The sequence below is a fragment of the Lemur catta genome, chromosome 12 (genome assembly GCF_020740605.2).
Source record: "Lemur catta isolate mLemCat1 chromosome 12, mLemCat1.pri, whole genome shotgun sequence".
NCBI classification, from domain to species: domain Eukaryota; kingdom Metazoa; phylum Chordata; class Mammalia; order Primates; family Lemuridae; genus Lemur; species Lemur catta.
Window position 1 is genome coordinate 20,167,995 of NC_059139.1, and position 12,227 is coordinate 20,180,221.

The 12,227-nt window shown below is 45.5% G+C and overlaps 1 protein-coding gene across 2 annotated transcripts in view; it reads left to right on the plus strand.

The window, feature by feature from the left end:
* The window catches only part of LOC123648489 (PDZ domain-containing protein 2-like), a 121,358-nt gene extending 110,432 nt beyond the window's left edge, over positions 1-10,926 (plus strand). For both annotated transcript variants that reach the window (XM_045566331.1, XM_045566332.1), the window contains exon 2: positions 10,000-10,926. In XM_045566331.1, the coding sequence (XP_045422287.1) occupies positions 10,360-10,839 (480 nt within the window). In that variant the 5' untranslated portion in view covers positions 10,000-10,359 and the 3' untranslated portion in view covers positions 10,840-10,926. The remainder of the gene's footprint in view (positions 1-9,999) is intronic.
* The last annotated feature ends 1,301 nt before the right edge of the window (positions 10,927-12,227 follow it).

Here is a 12,227-nt window from a genome sequence, read left to right on the forward strand (position 1 = left end):
CATGAGCGGTAGATACCCTTTCAATGTGCTGACAGAATTCACGTTTCTAAGCCTGGGAGCCTGAAGACATGGATGGTGGGGAGTTCACTGAGATCACAGACACCTCATGGCACCCCCCTGGCCTACCCACCAGCAGCCTCCCTGGCCCTGTCTTTTAACTGTGCTCATGTCTCTGCAGCAGCAGGAGCTTGGGCGACAGTGGGTCCAACCTCCTCATTTCCCAGACCTCTCCCCAGGGTTGGATGATTTTCAGCCCAGTTCCTCTCCTTTCATGCATCTCTAGTCATCTCATCTTCTCTCTACTTCTTTCTCTGCCACCCCTGTTAAAAGCCAAGATGGCGCAGGAGTAGCCATGGGGCCATCAAGGGCGCTGGGGCCAGCATATCCCGCTCCTTCACAATCCTTCCTTCTCCTCCATTCTGAGTTCCTGACTGGAAGAGGTCAAATGAGGATTCCATTTCCTCTCACTCCCATGGACTTTGACTTACTTGATTTTACAGCATCTGAGGCCTTTCCCACAGCAAGGCCTGGGAAGGGGGGAGCTTCCCAGAGAGGCACGTGGTTGAACCTTTGCAGCCCCTGAGTGATCTTTTGTTTCCTCTGAGGATTCTCTCTGCTCCAGGCCCTCCAGTCCTAACTCCTGCAAGCAGGCGAGCAGCCCAGCCCGGGGAGGGGAGGGGGTGGGCTGGTCTCTGCACAATTTAGGCCCTTGCCAAACTGGAGAGGCCTCCAGCCTCAGTGGAAACACCGGATTTCCTATCGTACCCCACCCCCCAGGCAAGTCCCTCCCCACTTCTTGAAACCTTTTTTCTGCTGCTCCAAAGACCTTTTGTGCAGTAGGATATATTTCTTCTTGTCTTCTGGAAGAGCTGGGCTAGGGTTATAAGCACATGAATGTAAAACCATCCCTGGGGCCCCCTCTTCCCTTTGTCCTGGCAGATACTCAAAGTCTGATAAAGCAATTTGGCCATCTCCTCTGCAGTTTAAAAGTTCCATGTGTTGTGTATGTGCTTCTTAATGAGGCTAGTGACTCCATCCCGGACTTGCTAACTGAGCTCCAAAATTCAGGAGAAGGCCATAGCTGGAAAGAAACTTAGCAAAACCACCTCATTTGGCAGATAAGGAAACTGAGGCTCAAAGATTTTAAATGACTTTGCCAGCTAGCTAATGGCAGAGTATGTTACGCTGGCTACTACAAATATTTGACTCATTGTTAATTAATGATGAGGTCAGATCCTGTGCAGTTACATGCTAAGAATTTAAATGCAGGAAATAGATCACATACCCAAAAGCCTAAATACCAGAAGCATCTAAACAGCACAGTTGTTATGAAAGGATTTGTAAAATAATTATCCTTTTTTAAAAAATTACTCCAGTGTAACTGAAGAACCTCTTATAATACACACTATGTATTCACAGTGTGATCCGCAGGGTTGTGGATGGGGGGTTGGTGGTGTCACGGCTGCCCGATCCATACCCCATGGACAGGATGGTGACAGTGTAGTGGGCAGTCGCAGTGACCTCACGGTTGTCTCGCTGCTCACACAGACGCTGTGACTGTTGTCAGTCAATTACCCATTCAGTAGATGGCATTGTTTCAAAGTAGTGAGCTGCCATTGTACAAATGTACATTACCTCATAAATGGCCTCTTTCCCCCAATCATTACGCTCTTTTAGAATGGAGATATCTAAACTCCAGCAATATTATTAATCCAGAACCAACCAGATCCCGACATTCTGAGTAAACAATCTTCAGCCGCAGACTCACAAAGTTGTTTTAGTATTTGAAGCCACAGCAAATATACTTTAGAGGTAGGTGGGGAACAGAAACAATTTCTAATACTTATTTTGGTTTTCTGGTCCTCAACTGTTTTCTTGCCCTCACCTGGTCTGCGAGAAAGCATGCCTGAGTCTACCTGAAGTTTCTGCTCATTCCTATTTTCGTTATTTGACACATAGTCCATATTTTAGGACATACAATATTGTCAAGTACTAGATTCTCAAAAAAGCTGCCAGGCCATTCTTTCTCACTTCATTCATATTTTTCTTTTTCTATTCTTCAAGGGTCATCAGACCCAGAAACTGAAGGATCCTGGGCCTGTTTGATGTGCATTTCTGTCATCTGTAAAATTGAAGGCTGAATGAGGTAATCCCTGAGGTCCCTTCTAGGTCCTTGCCTTCTATAATTTATATGGGAACACCTCTCTCTTCCCCTAAGATCCCATCATAGACAATGGAAACCTCACTTCCCAGAATCCATCGTGTGCCCTCAAATGCACCTTTCATGGCCCTTAGCACATGTTATAGTTGCTGTTTATCGTCTCTCTCTCCGGTGGACCACAGCCTCCTCGGGGCTGTTCATCTTTTCTTCTCTGGCCTCGCACAGTGCCCGGCACAGTCAACACTTGTTGCATGAAGTACAGGCTGGGTCAAATCCTTCTGTCTCAGATGCACAGCCCTTGATCTGGTCTGGAGTCAGCCATGTAGGTAGATAAAAATTAGCCAGTACCTTGCTCTTCCAAAACATATGCAGACTTAAGGAAGTCGCAGTAGTTTGTATCTGCAGTGTTTCTCAATCAGTTGTAGGTTTGTTTGAAGCACCTGGGATTTGTACAATGGTGCTAACAAACCACTGGGTGAATTTATGTGTGCTTCAGCTCTTTAAGGGGCAGAAACATGGCCTGTACTTTTCTTGGCACCCCCAAATCAAGATAGGAACTTGATAATAACTTCTAACTGACAAACTAGCAGGGCTAAAGTGGAAAGACCCAGGATCATATCCTGGGCCTTGAATCTGAGGGTCAAGTGAATTAAAGCAATGTATTCACTAAGGATTTTATTCAGCTATAATAGAGTATCTAATTGACAGGGCTTAGACAAGGTAGGGACCTGTTTTTCTCTCATGTAATAAGAAGTCTAGAGGTAGACTGTCTGGGGCTGGCACAGCTGCTCAAGGATGTCAGCCTTTTGCCTTATGGTTGGTCACAAAATGGTTGCTATTGCTCTAGCCATCACACATGCCTTTTAAGGAAGAAAAACAAAAGAGCCCTCATATATATAAAAGGAGCCTTCCTGGAATCCTCACCAAACAACTTCATGGGCCAAGACTGTGCGTTATGTTGACTCTTCTCTGAAGAGACCTTAAGAATTGTAGCTTTTTGGCTGGGCACTTGCTCCTCAGATGTAGGTGGGTTTCTGATAGTAAGGAAAAGGGGAGAAGGGATACTGTGTAGGGAACTAGCATTCTCTTCCACAATCCCCTTCTTTCATCACTCAGACATACCCTTCTTTCCATTCAAAGAGTAGACTCCGCATTCCTAAGGGAGATGGCACCCAAGCCTTATCCAGTTAGCACATCCAGATTACAGCCTCGGATCTCTGGGCAGTATGTGGTCCTCTCCGTCAACTCTAGATGGGGCTCCTTGTGACCAAGCTCCAACATACAATACTGGGAAAGGTATAAAATAACTTCAATAAAAGTTTCCATTTTTAAAGAAGAGATGGAAAACACAGCAGTCACTGTCCACGGCAAGGACCAAATCCTTCTGGGCAAGAATAGCAGGAATCCTTACTTTGGCCAAGGTGGCAACCTTGGCTCTGGTGGAAAGAACTTATTCATTGCCTTTCATGGCCCTTGCCTCTCTCTGAGAGGTTCTCATTCGTTATCTTCTGTGGTGGGCATGGGGAAGACACCCCTTCTGGGGGCTAAACACACTTCCAAGCCTCCTTGTTGGTGGGACTTGTGGGGGACAGAGAGGGGAGAGGAAGACTTATAACATTGCCATAGAGATTTAACCAGGCTGTTGCAAACCAGGTTTGGGGTTTTCTTTGGCAATATATTTGTCTCGAAAACTTAGAAGATACCTAGTTTACATGTTTCTGGTCAGTTACTGGTGATTTGTGTACTTTACTTTCTAACTTAGGACCTATGTCTGTCTGTCTAAATTTTAACCTAACATGTGCTACTTAATGTATGCTGCTGCAGACAGTTGAAACAATCGTTTCTGGTGGATAATCTGATTTTTGCCAGCAGATTTTCAACCTCTGGCTAGTAGGGCACTACTAGTTGCTTTCTCATAAAGCTGATATTCTAAACCCTTCAAGGGTCCACAATGTGGGCCTCTTGGGCAATTTAGATTGCAGGCTGAACGTCAAGTGTGTTCCTTAGCAAAGATATGTTTCTTTCTATCTTTGATTGCATACTGAGTTGGGGAGCTCTAGACTTTGCTGAGAGTGTCTTTGCTGGGAGTGAAGAAGCACCTACTGATATTCTAAATTTTTCTTACCATTTTCCCTAACTCCACAACCTCAGTCAACACATCAATGATTTTCCAGGGTCCAGCAGTTGGCAGTTTGGCCAGATACTTCACATTATGTTGCTAGGGTCACCACTTTGCAGTCTGCAACATCCAAGTCCTTAACATCGGCTTCCTGACCTCTCTTGCTCACCCAATTCCATGTTTTAGTTCTGTTACTTTTAGTTCTCCTACTTCTAGCTACCAAATTCTATATTTGTTTTGTGTTCAATTGAGCTCATTGGTTGGTTTTGGAGAAATCCAGATAACAGTGAGTTGAACAACGTGGGGATTTATTTCTCCTCTCATTTCTGCTCTTCTCTAAAGAAGTGTTGGTATAAGCCCTATCTAAGAATTTCCACTGTCATCTCATTGGCCAGAATTATGCTGTAGAGTTATCCACTTTTAAGGGAGGCTATGTTTTAGTTGAGTACACCATCAGTAGAAAATAAGGAAGAGAGAAAGAATGGGTATCAGGTAGAGAGGCACAGCTTTTGCAGCAAGCTACATGTTTATTTATCATACAAGGCTCATTGGTGTCCATGGAGCAGGGATCCCTGGGCTGGGGGCCAGCCTGGGTAAGTCAGGTACCAGTTCAGGAGGGTGCGATCAGGCAGGCGGGCAGCATACTGCTGTAGAAGGGGCAAGGCCAAGTCCAGTGGGTCTGGGTTCTAGTCCTGGCTCTGTTACTTACTGACTGTGAGATGCTGGGCAAATTACTTAGTGCCTTTGATTCTATTATTTATCTGAGCCTGTAAAAGGGGGATACTACCAGTGTCTCCCTACTGCAATGTTGTGGCATTTGAAAATGATAATTCATGGAAAGTGCTTATTTAGAACAGTGTCTGGCACACGGTTCTGCTCAGAAAACATTAGCCGTTAGGCAGTGTTGGTAAAATGGGGCCTGATGTTCTTGTTTTCTAAGGTGGTTGTGAGGATTGAGGGGAAGAAGCAGACAATGAGGATGCTCCCAGCGTAATGGGGGCACTTCCCCCTCATTCCTTCTTCTGTCACCACATCTGTCCTTTTTTGTCCTTGAGCAGCCAAGCAAACTCTTACCTCAGGGCCTTTGCACTTGCTGTTCTCTCCACATAGAACAACCTTCCCACAGATATTCTAGTGGCTCAGTGGCTCACTCATTCAGCTCTCCTCTCAGAGATGCCTTTCCTAGTCACCTTGTAACTCCATCACTCACTATCCCCTGACACTCCCTGGTTATCTTCAGAGTACTAATCACTATCTGATGTTGTGGTATTTGGCATTTGTTTACTAACTCACCATTATCAGAACACAGGCTTCAGGAAGATTTGTAAGGACATTGTCTTTTTTGTTTAGGATCCAGCACATGATAGGCACTCAATGAACATTTGTTGAATGAATGAATAGTAGATATTTAATCAACATTGGTTTCCTTTTAAAATGTGACCATTTCCTAAAAGTCAGAAGAAGAATCCAGCCCAGAGCGTAGGAAGATTAGATGAAGGTTGAGGAACTTGGAACTTAGCAGAGGTCAGAGTAGGACGTCTAGACTCCAGGACAGCTGGAAGGGGGAGCTAGTACATGACAATCTGGGCATGGTCTGGAGAACCAGAGAACCCTTTCATACCCCCTGCAAGGTTAAGGATTTAGTCTCTGAATTTTGGGTGACCCTGGGCCTGTGGGAGATGATTAGGTTCACTTAGCTAAGTGTTTCTCAATCTTTTTTGATTATTATCCTCCTACCTCCACCTGGAGAAAGATTAAATTTAACTTCTAACATGAAAAATGACATACTAAGGAATAAGATTTTGTTGGGAGGATTGAGCTTTGGTAGGTGGCGGGGGGAGGGGGGGAGACGTCTGCTAACCGTTATAATATCTGACTTTTTTTGCCTCCCCCCAGAACTATTTTTCACTCTCTTGTGATTAATGTTGCCTCTACTGAGAATGTATGACTTAGCTGCAAAAGGGATCTAAGAAAGTTGGTAGATTCTAACACCATATCAATGCATTATCTCAGGAACGGAAGCATTTTATTTTGAATGCTAAAGCTGTCAGCTTCAAGCTACTCAAAATTAATTTAAATTATCATGGCTATTTGCTTGAGATGGGAAACTAATTGGAGAATTATATGTGATAGACAACAGTGGAGTGGGTTGTTGCAGTAAACCTCCTTGTCCACAAATTCTGTTCACTGTTGAAATGGATTGATCCTCAGGATGGGAAGTTTTTAGACTTCTGCACAGACCAGCCATTGAGGGATGTCAGTATTTGTAACTGCAGATTCCTATTCTCTGTCTTCTCTGGGTCAACATTTTGCTCACTGGAATGTTTCACTGGATGTTGTAGAAGAACCACAGTTTTTATAGTATTACAAAATCGTCCATCGTTTCCTATGCCTTGAGTGATCTCAAATCATTGCAAGTGGATGGGAATGCCTCCACTTCCCCTGTTTATAGACAATCTCATGGCCGCCGCCGGGTGCATTTCCACCGCTGGCGCTGGCAGTGCTCCGTGACCAGCTCTGGGACGGCAAAAAAATTAAAAAAAAAAAAAAAGAATAAAAAAAAAAAAAAGAAAATCTCAGGAAAATGAGTTGATTTTCATTTCAGGAATAAGGAACTGGAAGGACTACTGAAAAGTTCTCAATTATAGATATGGAATTGGAAGGTGGTGTAGCCCGTGAAGACCTAAGAATAAGACTAAGTGTCTTGCAACAGCTGTTCCTCTTCTGAAAACTGCTTTCCTACCCGACGTTTCGGTCTGAGGGTGCTCTCCCTGCCCCGTGTTGCTATCTTGTGACCCCACCCTTGGCCAACACTGATTGGACTACAGATGGACAGCTGCCACAAGTAGAGCCAATCAGCTTTGTTCACCTCCAATATGTTAGTGAACAGCTTTTGAGTTGCAAACAGTAGAAAACAACTCAAGATAAAGTCGATTGTCATTTTAAGTTTAGTTTAGTTTTTTCCTTACTCTTTCTCTTTTTGTTGAAGTATTTAAAATTTCATTGTGTAATTTACCATAAGCATTATTAAAGGTTTTCAGATTGAGGGAGCGGGCAGCAATGCCGTCCAGGGTGGCCAAAACTAAGACCAGGAAAGCTGTGAGGAAGCCAGGGGACACCCTCTCCCCAGTCCTGCACCTCTGCCCTCTACTGATCAACTTTATTTTATTTCTTGGCAGGATGACTTTGCTACGAGATACACACAGGAGGTAGAATATTGCCATCCAGAGCCCCTAGTTCAAAAGTTGTAGTTTCTGCCACATGTTGTAGACTAGATCTCTTTCGGAGCCTCAGTACCCAGGGGAAAATTCTGATTGGCCCGGCTTGGGAGAGTTGCCCAGCTCTGGACAACTCGGTGGGGCAGTTATGTGAACGTGGCTGCCAGGAACTTCTGTCAGTTCTGTTAAGAGGATTGTCATAGACCTATTACACGCTAATTTCCATTTATTTATGCATCTCCCTACTAGACTATGAATTCCTTCAGGGCAAGGAATTTGCCTATTGATAGTATATTCTCAGTGCCAAGTGAAAGGCCTGGTTCTTAATAGATGTTTGATAAATACTTGCTTAATGAATGAATGATTGAATACAAATTGACACCAGGAAAACATATCATACTATTATCTTATCTAGCCAAGATACTTACACTGTTTTTATATGTATGGAATCATCTGAGCAGTGACTAACACCTTGAATCACAGGCCATCACAATTTTATTTAAAGGCTCTTTTAAAAGGTTTCGTAAGTTTTTTTTTTTTTTTTTTTTTTTAAAGAGCTGGGATCTTGCTCTGTTGCCCAGGCTGGAGTGCAGTGGTGTGATCATAGCTCACTGAAGCTCACTGGGCTCCTGGGCTCAATTAGTCTTCCTGCCTCAGCCTCCAGAGTAGCTGGGACTACAGGTGTGAGCCACCAAGCCTGACTGATTTTTCTTTTCTTTCTTTCTTTTTCTTTTTTTAAGAGACAGGCCTTGTTTTGTTACTCAGGCTGGTCTCAAACTCCTGGCCTCAAGCGATCCTCCCACCTCAGCCTCCAAAAGTGCAGGGATTACAGGCGTGAGCCACCATGCCTGGCCCAGGTTTTGTAAATTATTGAAGGTCTACAATGTGATAGGTGCTGTGCTGGGGTAGCATACATATTGATGAATCAGATGCTCTCACTGTACTTGAAGACCTCTGTGTTGAGTAGGAGACACCTTAGAAATCATTTAATAAGAAGGCTTAACTTTCTCATTTTATAGATGTGAAAAAGGAGACTCATAAAGGTTGTTAGGCCTGATGGAAAATGTTTTGATTTTTTTCATAAGATTTTAATATGTATGCATGTGAAGTTATTTTTCAGTGAGAGCTATTACTTAATTTGGCCAAAGGAGACATTCAGTCTTTGTACATATAAGGATTCTCTCTTTTTTTTTGATCTTGCATTTATTTTTAATAGCCATGTGATTATGTAGATGCTATTTGCTAAGCTTTTGATTTATTTGGAACAAATTAATAGCTGGCACTCAAGTTCTTTGGAAACTCAAAATACACTATATTGGAAATTTCTTTTAATAAGGTCATTTATTACTGACATGGCTTCTGACACCTCTCCCGTGCATTATTATTCCTTGTTAAGTCACTTCCTGAGAAGCTGGAGAATGTTTTCCACCTTAGATGGCACAATTTATATTGACTTTCTCTAGGAGAAAGTGAAGTTTGAAGAAGAGAGTGAAAGGAATCATTTTTCTATGTTTACGGAGAATAGAGGTGAAAATTTTCTTTGGGGGAGAAGGCAAGTTGGCGTGGAGTTCAATTAACCTTTCACTGGGGACCAAGTGTGTGCCAGGAACTGTGCAGAATTCAGAGGGGGCGAGACTCCAGCTCTGGTAGGGAGCCCACCTGCCTCCACTGGCCTTGCTGGCTGGTGACCGCAAGCAGCCTGTTACACAGCAAGCGAAGGAGAGGCCAGGGCTGCTCACTCAGAAGTTTGGAGAAATGTTTCTCTGAAGGGGATGGGGCTTTGGGGTGGGCCCCAAAATAGGCAGGTGTCAACAGTTTACCAGAGGAAAAGGAGAGAGGAGACTAAAAGCTGTAGGATGCAAAGGGACAGGATTCGCTCAGAATCTACATGATAAAGATGGAACCAGGGCTGAGCTGATGAATGGCTTTGCCCCACAGCGGAGCTGGAACGTCTCTGGTGTTGGCTGGCTCTTTCTCCCCCTTGGTAGCATTGTCAGGACATATTTCTGGAATGAAGAGCCCTCCTGTGTGTGCAACTGGGCTGACTGAGGCACACGGACATAGATTTTCACTATAAGCTTTCAATATAAGCTTTTAAATGTGTCCAGACTCTGTTCAGCCTGCCAGGGGGTCTGGTCTCATAGACTCCTGGATGAAGGTGACTGTGCTGGCATATTTATGGGGGTTGTCCTGGAAAAAGTCATCTTATTTCCCTGCTGATCAGGGAAACTTTCTGGAGAAGCTCAGTGTTCCAGAGGCTTCCATCTGGGAGAATGGAGCGCACGCATGAGAGTATGTGCATGTGTTTGTATGTGCGTGTGTATGCGTGCGAGCACTGGGTGGAGGGAGCCACAATGGGGAATGTGGAAAGGCATTAGGGTCTGGGGCTTGTGCTTGTTGTCTGAAAAGTAAACATGGTCCTTCTGTAATCCCGTGTGTTCTAAGTCAAGAGGCTCACCGTTGCAACTGGACTTTTTTGTTTTTTCTTCTTCCTCTCCCAGGTGTGAATGAGCCCACCAGAGGACACGCTGCCACTGCTGGAGGAATCCCCCATTTCCATGTCATTTGTGTGGGCCCTGCTGTGAAATGAACCTAGCAAGGACTTCTTGGACGCTTCCTTCCTTCCCTTGTTGAACACTCCGGAGCCATTGTTCCCCTGTTGTTCCAATTGGGTCCTGTCCTCCTCTTGCCAAGGCAAACAGCCCAGTCTCAAGTAGGTGTCCCTAGGCTCATCTGTCAGCCTGAACATGAACATAAGCAAAGCTGATGACAGTCAGGGTTCCCAAGGGACGTGGGGCCCTGCGGGGTCCCGCCCCCAGGAGCAGGACCTCTCATGATGTTGGTGTCTGGGAGTGAGCACCATGCCCATCACCCAGGACAATGCCGTGCTGCACCTGCCCCTCCTCTACCAGTGGCTGCAGAACAGCCTGCAGGAGGGCGGGGACGGGCCGGAGCAGCGGCTCTGCCAGGCGGCCATCCAGAAGCTGCAGGAGTACATCCAGCTGAACTTTGCCGTGGACGAGAGTACAGTCCCCCCTGACCGCAGCCCCCCGGAAATGGAGATCTGTACTGTGTACCTCACCAAGGAGCTAGGGGACACAGAGACTGTGGGCCTTAGTTTCGGGAACATCCCTGTGTTCGGGGACTATGGTGAAAAGCGCAGAGGGGGCAAGAAGAGGAAAACCCACCAGGGCCCTGTGCTGGACGTGGGCTGCATCTGGGTGACGGAGCTGAGGAAGAACAGCCCGGCAGGGAAGAGCGGGAAGGTCCGACTGAGGGATGAGATCCTCTCCCTGAACGGGCAGCTGATGGTCGGAGTTGATGTCAGCGGGGCCAGGTAAGTGGGGGTGTGACTGCTGGCATGGGGGCAGGACATGGGGCCCCGGTGGGTCACCGATGTCTGATACCAGATCTGCAGCTACAGAGGGTCATGAGTCCTGCTGGTAAGAAGCTGATGGCATTTATCCTATGAAGGGAAAATATACTAAGTTGAAGTTTTGTAGTATCTATTTTTTTGTGTTTGCTTCATTCTCTCTTAGAGGACTCAGAGTCCGAGTATTTCCCTTTACCCTGAAATTTAGGGTAGAAAGAAAAGAAACAGTACATGAAACAAGAATATAAGAAATGGCACACTTAGACCCTCTCATCCATTTAATCCAGCATCTCACTCCAACTGGAGCACCAAAGTTCGGGTCTTGGATGTGTTTCCATCTGCCTGTCCCACATCCCTTTAGTCACAGCAGCCCTGGGGCTCCCAGACTCACAGTGTAGAAGCCCCATCCTGGAAGACCCACTTCAGTCTCATCTGAATGTTTACTGACTATTCTTGAGCATTTTTCTGTTTCCCAGCCATATGGCCACCCACCATGGTAGTAAGTTAAGATTGGACTATTTTGTTGTTTCCCAGGTGAACTGGGGAATAAGACCCCAGGGATCCCCAGACCACCCTCGGCTTTAGTGATTCACTAGAAGTACTCACAAGCTCAGAAAAGCTGTCATATTTATAGTTTCAGTTCCTTACGGTGAAGGATATAGATTAAAATCAGCAAAGGTAACAGGTGCAGAGAGTGGAGTCCTGGAGGGACCAGGTGCAAGCTTCCCGTTGTCCCTCCCAGTGCAGTTGTGCAGACAGTGCTCACTTCTGCTGGTAATGGTGTTTGACCGTGCATGATGGGTGTTGCCAACCAGGGAAGCTCACCTGAGCCTTGGTGTCCAGGATTTTTATTGGGCGTGGGTCACATGGGCATGGAGTCCCTGTGTGGCTGACCTTAGTTACTCAGTATCCAGTCCCCAGAGGTCACACTAATGCCACATGATCCAAGGCTCCCACCTAAATCACATTGTTAGCATAATCTCTGGCTTGGCCAAATACTCCCAGGGATACAAAGACACTGTTTTCAGGCAGGATATTCCAAGGGTTTAGATGTTATCTCCCAGGAGTTGGTCAAGGGCCAGTCCTTTCTTTGGGATGCACATGGGCTGAATACCCCAAACCTGCTGAGATGACCCTTTACTGCACACCAGGGCTTTAATGATGGGTATATATGAAAGAGACTGGGAAAGAGAATTTGAGGTATTCTGAGTGAGATGCATACATTTTATCAAGCTTTCAGGGCCCCTGTGAGTAGGGCTCCTGTGTCCTAGAAGGAGAGAGTCATGAAGAGAAGGCCCTCTTGAGAAACATGGTGACCTTTGGGTAAGTGAGATAGCTAACCCAAAAAGACCCTGC